The 19720-nt window shown below is 41.4% G+C and overlaps 4 protein-coding genes across 6 annotated transcripts; 3 read left to right on the top strand and 1 right to left on the bottom strand.

Moving 5' to 3' along the window:
* Window positions 1-610: 610 nt before the first annotated feature.
* Window positions 611-4798, top strand: LOC138210555 (ciliated left-right organizer metallopeptidase). Its single transcript, XM_069169777.1, has 13 exons — window positions 611-1013; window positions 1105-1198; window positions 1699-1750; window positions 1883-2032; window positions 2175-2300; window positions 2402-2481; window positions 3176-3284; window positions 3388-3571; window positions 3739-3808; window positions 3906-4002; window positions 4171-4272; window positions 4398-4529; window positions 4613-4798. Exons 1-13 carry the CDS (start codon window positions 611-613, stop codon window positions 4769-4771), a joined length of 1758 nt encoding a protein of 585 aa, XP_069025878.1. The 3' UTR covers window positions 4772-4798.
* Window positions 4799-5478: 680 nt separating this feature from the next.
* LOC138210599 (E3 ubiquitin-protein ligase ARIH2-like) lies at window positions 5479-7480 on the bottom strand. The gene is made up of 4 exons (XM_069169847.1): window positions 7268-7480; window positions 7063-7163; window positions 6290-6442; window positions 5479-6177 (listed from the first exon to the last, which is right to left on the bottom strand). Exons 1-4 carry the CDS (start codon window positions 7422-7424, stop codon window positions 5716-5718), a joined length of 873 nt encoding a protein of 290 aa, XP_069025948.1. The 5' UTR covers window positions 7425-7480; the 3' UTR covers window positions 5479-5715.
* Window positions 7481-9942: 2462 nt separating this feature from the next.
* LOC138210616 (ubiquitin carboxyl-terminal hydrolase 47-like) lies at window positions 9943-14232 on the top strand. Its single transcript, XM_069169871.1, has 13 exons — window positions 9943-9968; window positions 10330-10454; window positions 10670-10750; window positions 11087-11192; window positions 11562-11674; window positions 11750-11820; window positions 11899-12024; window positions 12629-12724; window positions 12823-12951; window positions 13038-13166; window positions 13281-13321; window positions 13529-13560; window positions 13648-14232. The coding sequence occupies exons 3-13, from the start codon at window positions 10693-10695 to the stop codon at window positions 13842-13844; spliced, it is 1098 nt and encodes a 365-aa protein (XP_069025972.1). The 5' UTR covers window positions 9943-9968; window positions 10330-10454; window positions 10670-10692; the 3' UTR covers window positions 13845-14232.
* Window positions 14233-14433: 201 nt separating this feature from the next.
* Window positions 14434-19437, top strand: LOC138210666 (ubiquitin carboxyl-terminal hydrolase 47-like). Of its 3 annotated transcripts, none has more exons than XM_069169945.1 (12): window positions 14434-14472; window positions 15324-15451; window positions 15538-15634; window positions 15740-15855; window positions 15937-16007; window positions 16774-16899; window positions 16989-17084; window positions 17164-17292; window positions 17380-17508; window positions 17593-17627; window positions 17776-17810; window positions 17901-19437. In XM_069169945.1, exons 2-12 carry the CDS (start codon window positions 15394-15396, stop codon window positions 18692-18694), a joined length of 1686 nt encoding a protein of 561 aa, XP_069026046.1. In that variant the 5' UTR covers window positions 14434-14472; window positions 15324-15393; the 3' UTR covers window positions 18695-19437. The 3 variants fall into 3 exon arrangements, with proteins under 3 accessions (XP_069026046.1, XP_069026047.1, XP_069026045.1); XM_069169946.1 differs by having other exon boundaries at window positions 14438-14472; window positions 15327-15451; window positions 16992-17084; XM_069169944.1 differs by having other exon boundaries at window positions 14438-14472; window positions 15327-15451.
* The last annotated feature ends 283 nt before the right edge of the window (window positions 19438-19720 follow it).

The raw sequence follows: 19720 nt of genomic DNA, 5'->3' as shown, positions 1-19720 counted from the left end.
CTTTCGTATATTTATAAATGATTTAGTTGATTTATTTGCTTTAATGTTTGTAGAAACCAGTCGTCATTGTGATTGTGAGTCTTTACTTCATTATATTACATCTACCTTTAAATTGAGCTCACGGGCTGCTGAAGATGCACCACATGACTGCAAACAAAACGCTTGTGATGTGTGGACTCTTGAACTCCTTCCATTTATCTGGTGGCACAAATAAATGTACAACTTTATATTATCTGCATTTAGTCGCAAGGAGGCAGAAAAATAACAAAAATATGAACCTCTATCCTGAAAATGTACAAGTGTCATTCAAACAGGCGACATTACAAAGAAAGTTAATTTGTTAAGGAGCTCAAAAGGTAAATTTGGTTTTAATATGAAACAATTAGAGAATTTAGAGCTTTACATTATTTTGTGTTTCAGTATGTTATAAATATAATTAAATATAATGTGTTTGTTGTTTGTCTGCATTGTTGTTTACGCTGTAGGACATTTAGTTTCAGTGTCTCTATTATAAAAATCTCCCGGAGGAACTTCACATCCTCCACAAATGTTCTGTCTGAAAAGTATTCTTCTTCCTCCTGTGAACCTGAAATAGTTTGGAGCCATAATTATGGCTTCACCTCCATCCTGGAGACTCTGGGTGGGGATGGTGCTACTGGTGCTGGTGGAGCGGGTGGAGGTGGTGGTGGAGGTCCCAGAGGTCCCTGGAGTTCTGCAGAGGTGCATCTATGATGAGGTTCAGCCTCGGGTCCGAGTGGTCAGAGCGGCACCCGCCCTCCCACACGGCCCACCCAACGGGCCCCGGAGCCCGCTGACCTCCGGACAACACACCGGTCATCCAGGGGGGAGGAGCATCCCGGAACAATCGGCGCCGCCCACTCCCGACCCTCCGCAGCCAATCAGGATCCAGACCTGGGTTCCAAGGGAGAGCGACAACCTATCAGAGGCTGAGAAAGGAAGGCTGGAGGCAGCAGTGGAGGAGGGGGTGAGGGTGGTGTCGTCTTTACTGTCAGGTGATGAAACACACACACACACACACACACACACACACACACACACACACACACACACGAGGGAGACTAACGTCATGAAGTGTTTTGATAGTAAACAGAGTTCGAGGACTGCTGCTGCTCAGCAGAGACATCAACAAATACTGCAAGTTTCTGTGGAGGAATTCAAGTACTGTCAACTACAACAGGTGTGTATATTTGTGTGTGTGTGTGTGTGTGTGTGTGTGTGTGTGTGTGTGTGTGTGTGTGTGTGTGTGTGTGTGTGTGTGTGTGTAGCTCTAATCCTTCATAACACACTCCTTTGGCCAGATTTGGAATGATGCATCTCAAAAATTCAGGTTTTTGTCAATGAATTTCTGGCTTTTTAACTGTATATCAGGGGGAATCGATTTTGTTTTTTTATATAAAGGATTTTTCAATATGTCCACAAGAGGGCGACATTGATAATTTTGTTTTTAAGAGTTTCACTCTGTATTACATGGATGTAACAGCAGCCTTTTTTTGGGGGGGTCGAGTGCCAATCTGTCCCCCAGAAATAAAGTAGAAATTATACTAAATAAACTTCACTTCGGTACAAGTATTTGCACTGAAATGGATTTAAAAAGACTAACAGGTTTATCACTGAGCTGTTATATAATAGAGAAGTTATTAAAATGAATTTTACAAAGTTACAGTCCTCTTCTTTCAGATGTGGCCGAGCCAACAACAACTACAGAAGTGAGACTTGTCTGGATGTGACGGTGGGTATCAGCTGGTGGTCAGCTGGTGGTCAGCTGGTGGTCAGCTGGTGGTCAGCTGGTGGTCAGCTGGGAATCAAACACACACAGTATGTGTCTTTATCTGCATGAATTAACCGTCATCGACCGTCCCAGATCTCAGATGATCACCTGGCCGGATGTGCCGTTTACCGGGAGGCTGATTCTCCTCGCCGGACCGTTCTCAGGCCCGAAGGTGCCGGACTCTCCGACACCGACTTCCTGCTTTACCTCCAAGTCCAGAACACCGACAAGTGCAGAGCGGAGGTAAAGACTCGCAGGGAACATCCAGGTCTGACGTTAAAACAAAGGATTCAATCAGATTTAAATCAGATTTAAACTTTCATTCAGAGACAGATTTAATAAGTAATAATTAAAATGTGGTGGATCCCTCTCTCTGTCCTCCCAGCGTCATGTGTTGGCCTACGCTGCCCACTGCCGGACGGACCCCCGGGGCCGACCGGTGGCCGGGGTGGTGGTCATCTGCAGGGACAGACTGACAGCAGCTGCGTACGTCCACCAGACCACCGTACAGGTTCAATTCATGAAGTTATAATAGGTTTTTAATTCTAGGTATATTAAATGTGAAGTGACTGAGATAGAGGGAGGATGAAGGTGTCTGATCATGTTTTCCAGACTGTGATCCACGAGTTGTTTCATGCACTCGGTTTCTCCAAAGATCTCTTCAGCACCTGGCGGGACTGCTCCTCCTCTTCCTCCTCCTCCTCCTCCTCCTCCTCCTTTTCCTCCTCTCAAGGTTTTTAAACACACTCTGGTATTTTTTATGGGATTATATCATATTTTTCAAAGTTTGATTTATTCAAACATTAGCAGGTGTGAAACTATTCTGGGGACAATTAAATCTACTTCTGGGGTTATGTGTGAGCATATTATAAAACAACAACAACAACAATGATTTTAATACATGCACATTTTCTCAGCATTCATTCTTATTTATGTACTTTACAATTATTTGACTTTAATGCTTTGAGATCAGTTCAACAGTAGAAAGTCTGGATGAAGAACCAAAAATAAGGCGTAAAAGTTTCAGATAGAAAGCAGGTCACATTATGAAGAGATGATTTAAGCTCCATAAAATGAGTTATATAATAATATCTATAACCTGATGTACTGTTGAAAAGTGTTGTTGTAAAGATGTGAGTTCCTTTGATATCAGTACAAATATTTCTTCTGAAATTAAAAAGATTATTATTATTGTTGTACATTGTTATTATTAATTCTCAATGATTACCTGGTTATTCAGTAGATATTTGCTCCCTTTGTATTAGTATTTTTTATATGTATAACACGTACATAAACACATAGTTCGTGTGTATTGGTTAATAAATGTTTCCCGTTGTTCACGGCTGCAGCGGTTGCAGGATGTTCTGCTCGAGGTAAAGTGATCCGCTCCGATGGATCGGGCCAGATGAGGATTTACACCCCGTCGGTGGTCTCAGCCATGCAGAAGCAGCTGGTGTCCACCGACCCGGAGCTGGGGGGCCCGCTGGAGAACCTGGTACCGTTATTTTTACACACAGCAACAGAATCCGTCCTTACCTGCTTCAGACTTCTACAGACCTACAGTGTCCCACCCCCACCCCACCCCACCCCACCCCCAGGATGTGTCACCAGGCAGAGTGTCCTCTCACTGGGAGTCCCGGGTCCTGCAGGGGTCCATCATGACGGCGGCGCTGGGCGACTCCACCACAGTCCGGATCGACCCGGTCACCTTGGCTGCGCTGCGGGACACGGGGTGGTACGCTGTGAACCTGAGCCGGGCCCAGAGTCTGGTCTGGGGAGACGGTGAGAAATATGAAATGTGGATATTAATGGAAAATCTGCAAGAGGACTTTAACTTTAGTAGAAAGAAGAGACGCTGTGGCTACTGGTTTAAAATAATCTAAACAGGCTGTTCTTATGGAAAAAAATCTACAATTTTATGATAAATGTTTTTTGTTTTTTTTAAATAGGTGAAGGATCCTCGTTTGGCTCTCTGTCAACCTGCCGAGACAACTCGTCCTCCTTTTTCTGCACTGGCAGGTAGATTTAAAGTTTCATATTTGTTTTTAAGTGGTATTTTATTCCTTTTTTCCCATCATTTTAAAGCTCCAATGTTTTCTTTATTTCTCCTTCTCAGTGGACTTGGGTGTCATTTTCTTCACCTCCACAAGGGGGAGTGTCAGACTGATGAATACCTGGAGGGATGTCGAGTGTACAAACCCCTCAAGAATGGAGTGAGTTGTTCTCAAAAATAATCTGATATTGAAATTAGTTTCTACTCATTTTGCATCATTTAAAGTCTTTTATTTCCATTAGTTTATGTAAAAATTGGAGTCCAATCCTTATTTTGGTGCATTTAAATTCACTCTTTCAACTTTAGTTTTTCCCCTCTTGTTCTTCAGAGTGAATGTTGGAAAGAAGAAAACAGCAGATGGTCATCTGAAGACGAGATCTTTGGCTCTGACAGCTGCTGCTTCTTCTCCAGCCTGATCAGACAGGTGTGTGTGTGTGTGTGTGTGTGTGTGTGTGTGTGTGTGTGTGTGTGTGTGTGTGTGTGTGTGTGTGTGTGTGTGTTTCATGTTACCTTCCCTTCTCTCCACCCGCCTGTCTTTATGATCTTTATGATCAGGACCCGTTTGTTCAGTCCAGTGCCTCCGTGGCGGGTCGGTGTTACAGACACAGGTGTACTGGACCCAACAGGTACCAAGTCCAGGTGTTTGGCTCAGGATGGGTGGACTGTCCAGCAGGGGGCACCATTCAGGTAACACTATATAGCACAGTAGGTAGCTATGGTGTTCTTGAGCAGGTTTCACCTGTTATTTCTTTGCTGTTTTCCCTCCTCAGATTAAAGGTTTCCGGGGTTCAGTTTTCTGCCCTGACAGGAGGTTCTGTCTCTACTTTGATATTTCTCCTCTTTCAGAGGACGTTAACTCGTTACCTGCTTCTAACTTCAGGCAAGTACGACTTCATACATGCACCTTCTTGGCTGAAACTAACTTCTAACTTTTATTTCCATTTGTTGCTTTTTATGTTCAGTGGCTTCAGTGAAACTTCAGCCCACAACGGGACCGGGTCTCCCCTCGGACCACCTCAGGATCCCACCGTAGCCGCAGCGCTCTGCTGCACGGCTGCCGTGTGTCTCCTGGCTGCACTGATGGTGTCGTACAGGAGGTGGCGCTCCTGCTGGGTCAGAGGTCACGCCGTGACCCCAGAGGATTAGACATCTGTAGTAAACCTGCCGGATGAAGGAGCGATAGATCTCACTATCGAGGACACTCCGCACTCACATGCACTTCATCTGCCCTGCTGCATCCGACCGAGCCGAAACCCTCAGTCAACTCAACTCAGAAAGTAAGTGGTGTTTCACGTTGGTGTGGATGTAACGGTCCACTAGAGGGCAGCATGTCGGTGTCGCAACGTTGTCTGACAAGGCATCAGAAACCGTCTGGCTTAGGACAACAAAAACACAGAGAACAACACTTGGTTGGAGTTGAGAACAAAAAACGTTTGGGGAAAACCACACAAAAAAACCCACAAAATTACACTCCAGGTGAGAGTCACGCTGCCCTCTAGTGGACTGGCAGTGTATTACATGCTTTGCAGTGATAATGGATAATGGGCTATAAACTTGAGTATATTTATGTTTCTGGGATTTCTGTTGTGTAGTTAAGACCACTTGTAAATATACAAAGTAAAACATTTAATCAAGGGATGTTATTAGCCTAATTTATTTAACTGATAATAAAAGTAGGTGCATAATTGATCTGTGCAATTAGCAAAGAATCTGTAGTCACAACTTCACAGTTTATCACAGAGTATCATTCTTATTATCATAGTTTCAAACTTTAATGACAATGATGATGACTTTATGGAAATATTCTCTAAAACAAAAATAACCAGACAATACAGGAGGTTTTGTGGTACCAGCGGAATATTCTGGTGATCATCTAGCAGTAATCGTCCCACCGCCACACCGGTATGATGGTCTGTCTCGGGGCCACGCCGCCGGAGCACGGCTCAAAGTCCTCACTCGTCTCCAAACAGTCGTCGGTGATCTTGAGGCACACGAAGCAGAACTCGACCTTGCAGCGGGTGCAGAAGATGTTTTTGCAGCCGGTTCTGTTGTGCTCCAACAGGAGGCCGCAGGTGGGACAAGCCCGGATCGAAGGGCAGCCTCTGATCCCCTCCACGACGTCGAACGTGATCTCGGGACATTTTTTCAGAGTTTTTAGGGACTTATTGACGCAGCCGTGATTTCCACAGCGGTCTGAACACGACGGGCCGCGCCATTCTCTCAAACACTGCCAGCAGAATATGAAGGTCCGGTTCTGGTCAGCTGTGCACACGGTGCATTCAACACTCAGACTACTGAAGTCACTTCTCAGCACAGAAGACTTGCAGCCAGGACACTGCAAATAAAACAAATATGTATATATATATATATATATATATCATACTCCTTTAATGAACATTAACATTTCAGCAAATATGAAAATACAACTGTGCAGTTAAAATACTTACTGATTTGACGTCGAAGCAATCTTTAGAATTGCTGAACATTTTCTTTTCAAAGTACTCGATTTCTTCAGGAGTTAGAAGAGCCATTTTACAAACCTCCTCAAAGGACCATTTAAGGTCACAGTCAGTCTGGCCACACTCAAACGTGGTGTCACCCTGAAGCAGTGAAAAGAAACGGATCAAAGCAAACGAGTGGAAAAACAACACGACGCACCAAGAATTGAACTGAACTCTTCAGTCTGATGAGAAAATCTCCTTCTCATTGATTCATTTCTGTTTTTTGATTATTTCCCTTCAAACATGTGATAAATCTGCCGGTGTGGTGAGCAGAAGCCATTTTAGGGTTGGAGGAGGTCGGTGGGGTGACCTCATGACCTTTGAATGGAGCTTCACACTTAATAATTATTGGGGGGGGGGGGGGGGGGGGCTCATCTGCAGCTGTGAATTCATGTCAAGTATGAGAATAATTGAGGGCTTCATAAACCCACTTTTCAACCTATTATACAAATTGTTCCAGGTATTTTATAATCTCATTTATAATCCAGTTAAATTACAACATTGTCGCCTTCTCTCTTTATTTTATGAAAATAAAATGATGGAAACTTTTTGAAAACATTATTTTCAAATTCTTTTTCTCCACTGGCAGATCTTTTCACTTGTTTGGAAAAAAGAAAAAAAATTGTAGGACTCACTAAAAAAGTGTGACAGCAATCAAGTTACATTTAGGTTCATTTTAAATTTAATTTTCATGGATTTCGTGTAAATGACTTTCCTACCTGATCCAACAACCGTCGGCACCATTTGGTGAGAGACTTGGGAGTGACAGCATGTCCGCACGACATCAGGGCTCTCAAAGACGGGAAGTCCTCGCACTCGACTGAGAGTCGCACAATAACACACAGATGAGACTAAACCTCTGGTTCTCTGCGCTGTCAGCAGATCATTACACCGCACATCGTTAGTAAATATCGAAAGACTTACAATCCATTTCATCTTCTCCATCGACAAATATCAGAGTCCGGTCTCCAGGGTCGTAACACTTCTCCTCACACGGGAAATGGCTCCGATATCGGGCGACACTTGTGAAAGCTCGGCTGTTTTTGGAGGTCCTTCTCCGTTTGGAGAGCTTTGCGCCCATCTTTACGCAGCGTAAACCTCTCTGGTCTCCTTCAGCAAAATAAAGCGCATTTCCCGATCCTGTCCTCCTCCCTTTACTGAAAACCATGTGATATGTGACGCTATAAGTGACACACATCATTCACCCAACTTTCCCCCCCCACACACACCTATTATATGTGCGGCTCGTTTGAGTTTCGGTTGCGTTTGGAGTGTTTGTACACCAAGAAACAGCTCAGTGAAGCTCAGTCGCAGCAGATTCATCAGAGAAATGAAAATCCAAGTCAAAGTGAATGGACCCAGGGGAGAAGAAAAGATCGTCGACGTGTGCAACAGCGAGGAGCAGATGAAGAGCATCACTGTGCTGCATCTGAAAAAGAAAATTACGCACGAACTGAGGATAAGTACGTATCTTTAATCAATTTAAGTCGATGCTTAACTCGGCAAGGAACGTTTCTCTGTCCGGGAAAACAAACAGGTGTTCCAAAGTTAAATCACTCCGTTTCTGCTTCCAGGTAATGACATCCGGTTGGTGTTCCGAACCGAGGGGCTGCAGGACTCAGTCCCGCTGTTGTCCTACGGCATCAAACACATGTCCACCATCCACACCCTGCTGATGCTGCCCGGAGGAGCCCGATGAGGATAAACATCCAGAGGATCACCTCTCAACTGCACTGCCACAATTTACACCGATCAAAAAAAAAACATGGCAAATGTTTTCTCTCGCAAAAATAAAGTTTTGTTGTGAAAAATAAGAAACTTCTCTCTGCACAGATTTATTCTACCCAAGTTTAACTCATGTCGAGTTGTTAAAGATGCATTTTTCTAGACATCCAGTTTTACTTAATCAAGAAGTATTTAGATCCTTTATTTATGTAAAAGTACACAGTAATGTAAAATACTTGATTAAAAGTAAAAGTCCTGCATGAAAAATCAGTAAAAGTACAAAAGTCTTTGCAGCAAAATGCAGTTCAAGTACTAAAGTTCAAGTACTGGTTGGTCCGCGAACTGATACATTATTTTATATGACATCATTACATTATTAATTTAGAAGCATCCCTGTTTAAGCAGCATTTTACTGTTGAAAGAAGAAACAACAAAGTTCTGATCCACAAATCTGTTTTCAGTTTTTGAACGTTTTCTCTTTGCTTTTTGTTGTGATATTGGATCATTTGAAAATTTATTGAAATAAAACGGAGAAGTTTAAAGGGAAAAATCACGGTTTGATTGAGATGTTAATAACTTATCAACATCTGAACTGTGACCCGACTGATTTTTATAAAACAGCAGAAACCAAAAAGTTTGGAAACCACTGGTTTAATTGTGTTTTAAAAGCTTTTAAGATGGTCTATGGCGTCAAATCTTCCTTTTAAAAGTAAAGCTGTCAAATAAATGTATTGGAGTAGAAAGTAAACATTTCCTTATGGAAATGGAGTGAAGTGGAAGTTGGCGCATCTTAAGGAAAGTACCTCAGTAAATGTACTTGTAGGTTCTTTCCACCACTGATTTAATTGATAGAATCATACCAAGCAGTCAGTTCAGTGAAAACACAAAAACATTTTCCAAACTCTTCCTCAAAGCCACGAAACACTCAACCTGAACAAAAGATGAAATACTGAAGCGGTGAGTTCGGTCACAACGATTCACCTGCTGGCTGACTGACAGGTGCTTTTTAACCAGAGTCACCTCAACTTTCACTTTTACTCCAAAATACAATATATTCTTTAAATTCAACACATTTCAAGAAGCATCTTAATTACTTTGTTACTACAGAATAAGATCTGAAGAAATTTGGCATGATGAGCATCAGTGTTGTCGTAAAAGAATAAACTTCATAGTTTCAAAGTTCTGACATCTTACTTTTTTTAAAACAGCATTTACTTTTAATTGTGATACTTGAGTACATTTAATATCAAAACGCTTTTGATAGTTAAGTACAGTAAATGTTAAGCTAGTTTAAAAAAACAACAACTTTTGCTCAAGTAATTTTTTTATATTTGACTTTTAACTTTTACTAAAGTGTTTTCAGTGCTAAAAACAATTGGTAAAATAATCTTGTCTGCGGTTGATTAGCATATTTCACTCAGTAATTTAATAAAATGCGGAAATTCAGCTGCCGGGAAAAGGCAGAATGTAGTTCTGCAACATGACGTCACTTCCAGGAAAAAATAAAAAACAAGTCGGACTACAAGGATGTTGGCTGGCAAATGATCATTTTCTATCCTCCCCACTCCAGTTTTCTAGTTTTACATAATATTATTAATCATTATTTTGCATTGATTGCATTCAGTTATAGAAGTATGTGCACCACAAAGGAATGTTTGAAGCGTTAAAGTTATATAATAATACAAAATAATGGAGCATGTGACTCCTTCAAGCCCGGGAATTTTTGACAGGGTGCTTTCTAAAAGCCTGTTTGTGAAATCTTGGCAACGTGAACTTCCCTTTATTTTACTGGCGTGCCTCTGACGTCACGTGACGCAGCCTGTCGCCAAGACGCAAACCTGATCGGCAATATATCCTCCTGCACTGATCTTATGATGTGATCCCATCGGCGTTGTGCACCGTGAGTACTGACAAACATTTTCTCTGTACTATCATATTGTTTGAAGTTATTTAAATACTATTATTATTTAAAGGACCACTTTGTTTGTTTGAAGCAGGTTTTGATGTTCTTAAATCTCTGTGTGAACTGTCTTTCATCACCGGGAGATAAAACAGTGCTGATACCAAGCAGAAGAAGTGATGCCTCGAATCAATTCGTTTTTGTAAAGTTTAGCAGAATTTCCATTTTGAATATTTCAGAAAACAGTTTTTAGTTCTTTGAACATAGTAAAAACAAACAAACAAACATCTAAGATCTATTTGTTGTTTTGCTTGACAGAGTTTACTTTCTTCATATTCTGTGAAATGTGGCTCTAATGTAGTTGAAGAGTTTTGGACACGCAGACAACATGCCATACGATCCAGGGTGTGACTGCGTTCTGCAGCACTGACATTTATTCTGCAGGATTTCAGTGTTGCCGTGACGACAGCTCAGTTAACAGTGAAGGTAAAAACACCAGTTCACTGGATAGAAGTCTGTTCTCCCAGTTTACGTCTAGACGACGCAAGATGTGAAAAAAGAGGAAGACGTTCAATAAAGAGGGCGAATAAATGAAGCTAAGCTGAAGGTTCAACTTCTACTCTGTGCTAGGTGTGTCAGAAATACAGATCATGATATGAAAATGAAATATGAAAATGAATAAACAAGCATTTTGTCCGCAGGCCGAGATTGAAGAGCAACGACGATGAGCTCCAGAAAACGAGCCGTGGAGGAGGAAACAGCCGAGTGCAAGAAAACCAGAGGTGATCAAGACAACTGAAGCACTGAGACTTCTTCAAACAGATCATCTCGTCATTGGCTTCGAGTTCTGAAAATATTTATATGACTTTAACCCAACCTGTGTCAAAGGTCATAAACATATTGGTTGTTTCCACATATGGAAGAAATGAATCTGATTGGAAAAATAGCATTATTAGCATGATTTTTTATTTTGGTATTATTCACAGAAATGTTATGTGTAATCTGCCTGAATAGAATCCAGTTTACAAAATGATTAATAGTTGGAAGGATACGAAATAAAACAAGTGTCCATAAAAAGACAATGACACTGTGTGTGTGTGTTTTTTCTTTTTTTTAAGTTAGTCCCAAACGGAAACGTCCTCATGGTCTGATGAACCAGGGCGCCACCTGTTACCTCAACAGTGTCCTGCAGGTTCTCTTCATGACTCCGGAGATCCTCGACAGGTATGAAACTCTGTCCACGTTTCCATCTCACATCGCAGAAGAAACCGATTTAACCTTGCAGTCTTAAAACTTGATTTGAGTCACGATTTCTGCACCTACATTACCCACAATGCAACTTTGCTGCTGACAGTTTGCTCTCAGATTCAGTCCTGAACACTGATGTCATTTATGCAGATTTTTAGTGTCAAAATCTGTGACCAGACTTAAAGTGATTGAATGAAGTAAACTAAGTGTTCAGTTTGGGATTAATCTGTCAGAAGGGACAGAGATAAAAAAAAGTAGACTGGATTATATTATTATTATAAAGCCAAATGAAATGTTAACGACATGTTAAATAGGTCTTAAACATGAGGAACGACTCTTTTCAAGGTTGGATCCGAAATCAAAGGTCACGGATCGAGAGCTGACAAACCTCTTCGAAAAACTGGAAGAAGCAACGTGTGGAACAGAAAACATCACGAAGAGTTTGGAGATTGAAAACGGTGCGTTAGATATTAAAGAGAAAGTTCATAGAAGAAGTCACGTGCTAAATTAAAAAGGTGTATATTGTTTTTCAGTTTATCAACAGCGTGATGCGGCTGAATGTCTGGAGATGATTTTACTTCAGGTCAGCCCGCGGGTCTCCGAGGTGAGCACTCAGATAATATCTTATCACGTCAACAAAAATCTGAATTATTGTGCTGTTAACTGGTGTTTGTTTCTGAAGGTTTTCCGGGGGAAGCTGACGTACATGACAAAATGTTCCAAAGGCCACGTCATCAATGAGGAGACAAACTCCTTCTGGACTCTGCCGCTGCCGCTCAGAGACGCCGGCGACGCCGCCTACAGCGTGGTGAGCAGCGGCGGCTGCTTTCTTTCACAATAATCATCACAATAAGTGGGAGGAGATTTATAGGATTTTATCACTCACTTTAACCTGAAGCCACATTTTATTGTTTTGCTTCATTTTTTGGTGATCGGAGCCGCGGTTAGGTTCAACACAAGATCCTGGTTTGGGTTATGTTAAAGTGGACGTAAGTTCCGGGTCTGAAAAGTGGCCGCGAATGTGGAAGTGCCATAGAAAGCGGTACCACTGAGTGCCACTAGGGGGCATGTTCCAAGAAGCCTTTGCCTCCAAAGACTCCCATTCAACATCTCTCATGAAATACAAAGTCAATACATTTTTTCCATGAGTCATCATGGCGTCGTTAGCTAAAGTCACTCCTTCTTCTCTGTTTTCTGGCCTTCCATCTGAAAATAATCCCTCATTCATCAGATATTAGGCCTCAAAAAGTGGTGTGTTTGGGGGCGTGTCTGGTTGATTGAAGTGCTGCTGTTCCAACTGCAAATAGTCCTCCGTGTTTGGACTCCTGAGTTAACTTATCAAGTTCAAACTGGTCATTTTTATTTGTAATTTATCGCAATTGTTTGTTGTTGTTTTGTTTTGTTTTTTACAGGAAAGAAGCTTTAAAAAGATTTTCCAGACGAAATCGTACAGCGGAGACAACATGGTGTACTGCAATGAGTGTAAAAAGAAAACGGTGGCGACCAGTGTGAGTTTCAAACATGAACTGTAGCTGCACTGAATTTGAGACTTTATCGTGTGATGATGAAAATGTGCCGAGTGTGAGGATCTTTTTTGTGGACGTAGGGATGTGAGCTGGTGGACTTTCCTCACATTTTGACTCTGCTCCTCAAGAGATTTGACTTCGACTACGACACCATGTCGCACGTCAAATCCAACTGCTGCGTGGACGTGCCGCACACGTTACAAACAAAGGCAGGTCGAAGCAACTTTTAAAAGGACTTCCTCGTGTTTGCTTTTTACAAATCTGTTCATTTATCCGACTCGGCACTTCGCTGCAGGACAAGAAGTACAAACTGTACGGGATGGTGAATCACATGGGCGGCCTGAAAGGGGGACATTACACAGCCTACGTCCAATCCACAGAGGACAACACCTGGTATTACTGTGATGACACTCGTGTCCAAGAGGTGACTACTCATCCTACATATTCATTAGTACGGCGAATACTCAAAACATACAAGCAATGAAACATTAAAGGCCTTTTTCTTGACTGTTTTGGTTGTTTTGGTTGAACTGTGCAGGCTGAAGAAGAAGAACTATTCACAGAAACCAGGACACACAAGCAAGTTTGATTTCTACCTATTTATCAAGTCTTCCGATCATCTGGTACAAAGTACATTTAGTAGCTGCTGTGATGTCATGTGATGTAATCAAAAGCTCACCTGCAGTACTAAATGGATCGATATGCTATAATCTTCCTTCTATCTTATGTATGTTGTCAAATCTGTTTCTCTTTTCAAACAATAACCTCCAAGTGTTTGTTGAACAGCTCCAGCATGGCGTATCTGCTCATGTACAGAGGTAAGACCACACAAACATACTGGGACGAAGCTGTAACACTGATAAATAACCAGGAAATGTGTTTATTAATGCTTCTTTCCCTCCAAGTCAAAGCTTCTTCTGAGAGTCTGAGAAAGAAAGCGAAGGATCGACAGGATGAACAGACGGGAAACAGAAGAAAAGGAGGAGAGAAGGACGTCCTCTGGAAGAATCCTGTGTTCATTGTTTTCATTGTTTTCATTGTTTTGGCATGTGCATTGATTGTAATAATTCCTGTTGTACTGACAAGTCTGAACAAGTATTGATAAAGAAAGGAAGAAATAAGCACTTACTCTGCACCGATTAAGGAACCTCTAATCTTATTTGAAGTATTTTAGCACGGTGAAAGTTTATCACCAAATACAGTGAGGATGTAATACAGAGGTGTGTTGTATTCACGGGGGAGATGTTGTCTCTTAAAGGAGACCTTCAATAACTTCATTTTAGTCAATGGAAAGTAATGGAAAGCCGTGCTGTCACAGTCAGAAGGAGGGTTTCATTCATCCGGAGACCTTTCTGTGTGAAAATGATGATTTCCAATGTCCTCAAATGTACCATAAACATAAATTCACTGCAAGGAATGGTCTGAGAATAAATTCGAAGAAGAGATGGTACATTTCTAACAGTAGATTATTAATAATAAATGTTATATATGGTGGGACAACTTTTATCTCTGTGGTTTTAAGGACTTCCTCTTTGTGATGGGCTCAACCGGAAGCAGGACCCCCCCACACCTGAAACTACGAAGATTCATTCGTTTTGTGAAAAGCCTTCATGTTGTGTGTGTGTGTAGTTTCAGCTGAGTTTGAACATGTTTACTCTTCCTGTCTGTCGCACTTCCGCTGGTATCGAAAGTGAAAGACTTTCTGTGTGTTAGTTCATCAGATTGTCGAGGTGAGTCCTCGGCTTTTTTTTTCTTTTTTTCAGTTTTACTAGACACCGGTCTAGACACGTGTCATCGGTACCAAGGGAGTCGTAGTGTGCGTGTTTCTGGAGCCTAATATTGAGTTTATTACTATCTTACTGTGTATTTTAGGATCGAAAGGCTGCGTGCGTTTCCATAACACCCAAACACAGCTGCTGCGTTCAGTGTCTCGGTAAAATCCTTCCGCTCTCAAATGCATTTTAAACTCCTGCATTTCTAGGTTTATTTTGAGCAGAACCAACTAAAATCAACTTCATTGAAATCACTTAACATACAACGCAGTTAAATGATTTCAGAGCACAACGACAGAAACAGAACGAAAGCTGCAGCAAACTAAATATTCAAAGCAAAAGAAGTACCCTATTATTTCAAATGGTTCTCATGTTGGATTATTATCAGTGATGCACACGACTGAAACATGTTCAGTAAATATATCTACAAGATAAATGCAGAGCAGTAAGATCAATTTTGACTTTAAAATCGAGTGGCGGATGCAGAAAATGGAAATACAAAAAATAAGTAAAGTAAAATCCCCAAAGTATAAGGACAGTGCTCAAATAAATATACTTAGTTACTTCCTGTTACTGGTTTGAAGGCACAATTCTGCACATATATTATCTTAAATTATTATTCCACTACATTTTGTGCCTCATCGACATTCGTAGATCACAACAAATTGGTTTTAAATCCACTTTAACATGATGCTTCTCTGGGAGACGTTGTTTGGTTTATAAGCCGAGAATGTAAAAATGTTTAAGCATGTTTTTAACCTGCTTGCTGACCCTCAACTTCAGTTTTTTTTTAATCTAACGTGCTTCAGCAGGATGAATCCTAAACATCTGAACAAATAAAAAGCTTCAAGATGTCGCAGTCGCTCGAGAGACTTCAGTATGTGTGATTACCTCATGAAAATGTTCAGAGACAAACTAGAAAACTTGTCCATCTCAGGTAAGTGACATTAAATGAAACCATGTGGTTCCTCCGTGTCTGAGTTGTGATGATGTTGTCAGTGACGTCAGCTGTCGTGTCTTCAGATTACCACGGCCTGAACAGTCCCGGTCTCACGTGCTATTTGAACAGCGTGCTTCAGGTGCTGTTCATGACCAAAGACTTCCGCGAGGCCGTGAAAAGGTTCGACACCTCGGCTGCGTTCATCATTTCTATTTTTATTAATCGAAAGTCAAGTCACATCAAAAGACACTTTAATAATCGCACATCTTTCTCACTGTGTCACAGATGCTGCAGTCAAGATTCAACAACCATCGACCAACACCTGCGAGAGCTGTTTCACAATTTAGGGAAACGGACGGCCAGAACACATGACGTCATTCTGAAGCTCGGCATCACAGACGGTACGTTTGATGTGAATTATAAAATCAGTCTCACTGAGTGACTTGTATCATCCTGGAGGGGAATATGTTTCGTTGTCTCAGTGTACGAACAGCGCGATGCTGCGGAGTATTTAGAGAAGATCTTGTGTCTGACGAGTCCCGAGGCCTCCAAGGTAAGAACACCTTTATTCTTTTATTTTAAGGGAAAAGTGCACGTTAATTAACTTTGACATTTAAAAGCATCGAAGCATTTATAATCCTGACAAAACGAAAAACTAACAAATGATGATGTAAATTTCCTTTTTTTTTTTTAATTATAAAGCGAAACAAAAACCCACATTGTCCTCAAACCAACAATAAAACCAGACAAACTATAAACAAGTTGGGGAGATTTTAATCATGTAAAGTTTGAATTTTAAAACGCTGTGTGAAGTGCAGTTTCCTTATTTCCAGGAATATGTAAAATTCCTCTTTAAATATGTGACACAAGACCATAAAGTTTTTAAACTTTTCCATATCAAATAAATTATATCTTCAAATGATTTGGTAATGATATTAATTTGGTTCATCATAGGTTTATTTTTTTATTAAAAAATCTCCAAAAAAAAGGCCATTAAATAATTCTGGTGTCGTATTTATTTACATGTTGACTTATACATATTTTTTTCATAATCCATCAAATGTTTGATGGCTGCAGTGTTGTGAACAGACACGAACACTCTGATTGATAAGAAGGAATAATCAAGTCACTGATTAATTGTTTAAACTGCATTTTATTTACTTATGGGTATTCAATTTTTTTTGGATGCTTTATATATTATATTTTAAATGTTCTCAATGTGTTTTTGTAAATATGAAGTCAAAGAGGTATTTTATACATGTGTTTAACGTGTCTTGGAGCAGCAGGCTGCATAGCCATCGTTGTCCTGTTGTGTCCAGATGTTTAAGGGAGAGCTGAATCACAAGACCACATGTGGAGAGTGCAACAAGAGGAACGACTGCAGGAGCCTTTTCTGGATTCTGCCACTCGCGGTGGAAGATTCACGCAGTAAAACCTTCAACGTGGTACTTTTCTTTCGCTTATACGAGTCATTTATTTGACACACGGTGAGAGGAAAACGTACATGCAGGATGAACATCTTCTCTGTTCACAGCAGGAAGGACTGCAGGCTTTCTTCAGGGCACAGAGACTCAGCGGGGACGACCGGATGTACTGCGAGCGCTGCGATGAAAAGCGAGACGCGGACACCGTGAGTTGATCCTCAGAAGTCTTGATGAAATCAGGTGACTTCCTGTTGTTCACGCAGTAGTTTCCATTATGCGGCGCAGGAATGGGAGATAACTCAGCATCCAGACGTTCTGACCCTCCTGCTGAAGAGATTCACCTTTGATGACGAGCGGAGGTGCTTCGTGAAGCTCCACTGCAGAGCTGCTGCGCCCCGAACGTTACACCTGGAGGTACTTGAACACACCGCGAGATCCTTTCAATTCAACAACTTTTAAATACACTGACTTTGTTTTGTTTTTTATTTCTGTCTCTTTCAGAAATACGTGTATGACCTCTACGCCGTCGTGAACCACTTCGGTACTCTGTCAGGAGGTCATTACATGGCAGAGATCAGATCTTTTGAAACCGGTTGGTGGTACTGCTTCGATGACGGCACCGTTAAACGTGTAAGGAGGCTGCAGATCGTCACGGTTACGTGTTCGACAGCTGGAGGTCAAACATTTACTGTGATGTTATTTTCAATTTTACAGTCCAAGCCAGAACTGTTGGGAGACGACTATCTCAGGTAGATGTTTCCTCTCTTTACTCAGACATGACGTGTGTTTCCTGAGTGTTCGATGCCGTCTGATCTCTGCAGTGATGTCGAGGTCAGATTATGAACTTTGCTCAGATCCACCATGATGCTGTTTTTACTGTTTCCTCCCTCAAAACAGGTCTTGCACCGCTTACCTGCTCATGTATCGCAAGAGTGAGTCTGAGTCTTACAGTACTGACCTCTGTTGACAACATACATCCTTTGCAGTTCATGCATTTAATTGTATTAAAACTATTTTCCCAGGTGCAGGTGAGGAGGAGGAGAGAGGAGAGGCTCTTCCTCCTCCTCATCATCATCAGCTGAAGGATCACAGAGGCGGAGGAATGGAAAACTCAGAGCACGTTGAAGGTGATGCATTGAAGAAGAATCCGGTTGGGAGGAAACGGACCGACTCTTCCGGGGAACTGGATAAAGATCCGAACCGGAGATCCGAACGTTTTACAAGGACACGACGGGATGGAGACCAGCAGGAGATACACAGACCGCAGCTGGACACGTGTCATCGTTACACAACAGCGACCCCTGCTGTACATTTGAGCACACGTCATGTTGAGGGGCTGTTCGAGAAGAAAGTGAACTCCAAAAAGAGAAGAGCAGAGGTGAATTGGACTTCCTGTGAAACGACAGACGACATTATTCAGAAAACAAGTCCAAGTGATCGAAGTACCGCGAGAAAAACAATCAAGTCAAATAAACGTGCGAGACATCACAAGGAGGCAGCAGCAGATGGAGGAGAAGAGCGCTACACAGAACACGCTGATGTGAAGTCATGTCATGTTTGCTCCTCTTCTTCAGTTTCACACCTGACAACACGCTGGCCCGGTCTGCGTGGAGCGGGCCGGCCCGGTCTGCGTGGAGCGGACGGACCCGGCGAGGCGAGCAGGTCATCAAATCTGTGCAGAAAATCAAGCTTCCCCGGAAACAAGGAGAAAATAGTTCCTGTTGACAGCGGCAGGAAAACAACTGGGATGAAGAGACAGAAAACTCAAAGACCGAGGGAGACAAAAACTGAGATGAGAAAGCCATGGAAGTCATGAAATGCTACGACTAATATCTGCATCATTTTCGTCACTCATAAATTATTTTTATGTTAATAGGATTCACGAAAAAAAAAAAAGAAATAATAAATATTGTGTGCTTCTGATAAACTGATCAGGGATGTTTTTGTCCAAACACGTGTGACCCAACGCTTTCTCTGATCCTTCACCCTCGATGTGTCTTCGTGATGAACAGAGTTGGTTTCACATTAAACTTCTGTGAGTGTTCAACCTGAACAACAGAAGCAGTTCAGTCCGGTTAGTTTGATTATGAGACTCTACAGGACTGAATGTGTAACTGAAGCACTCAGAACGAGTCTCTTCTGAAGTTAACAGGTCCAGTTAACAGTGTTTCGAAAATATAACTTTTGACATTTTAAAGTGTTAAGTTTTTTATTTTTTTATTCATTGCAGTGAATTGTGAATGTGTCCATATTTAAAAAGGTTACGAGACCCGATCTGGTTCTGAACTACAGACTCGAGTGACTCGGAGGAAGCAGATGGGAGCTCCTCACGCTGCTTTTAAAGTAATAAGCTCAAAGATTTTTGTCAAGTTTCTATCTGTCGCTGAGTGTGATAACACATTGAGACAAAGATTAAAGGCCATGCGTTCCTGCAGTTCCTCTCAATGAAAAATAACATCTTGTGGAATCTCTTATAGCAGCAAGCAGGGTGAGAACTCAAAAACCATCTTGTAAACCAAAGCTGTTATAAAGGAGAATTTAAGGACTAATAAAATATCATGAGACTCAAAGTGTGTCATTATGTAAGTCATTTGCAAGTTGTTTTTTTTTAGTACATTTTTTTCATTCTTCTTTTCAGCTGTATGTGAAATATCTGTTATTTCAACGTAATATTACAGGTAGATCTATTTTGCCATGTCATCATATATCCTGTCCAACAACCAGGACATTTATTCACACCTGTCCACCTCCTTGAAATTAGACTTAAAACAATTGTTTTTGTATTTCAAAGGAATCTTTATTAAGTGATGCAGTTAATGAACAACTATGATTGAGCAGAGAT

This window comes from Embiotoca jacksoni, unplaced genomic scaffold, assembly GCF_022577435.1.
Source record: "Embiotoca jacksoni isolate LCO1_2020_lvr unplaced genomic scaffold, fEmbJac1.0.p SCAF_47, whole genome shotgun sequence".
Taxonomy (NCBI): Eukaryota; Metazoa; Chordata; class Actinopteri; family Embiotocidae; genus Embiotoca; species Embiotoca jacksoni.
The sequence above is the reverse complement of the archived record's forward strand: the minus strand, read 5'-3'. Positions and strand labels throughout refer to the sequence as shown.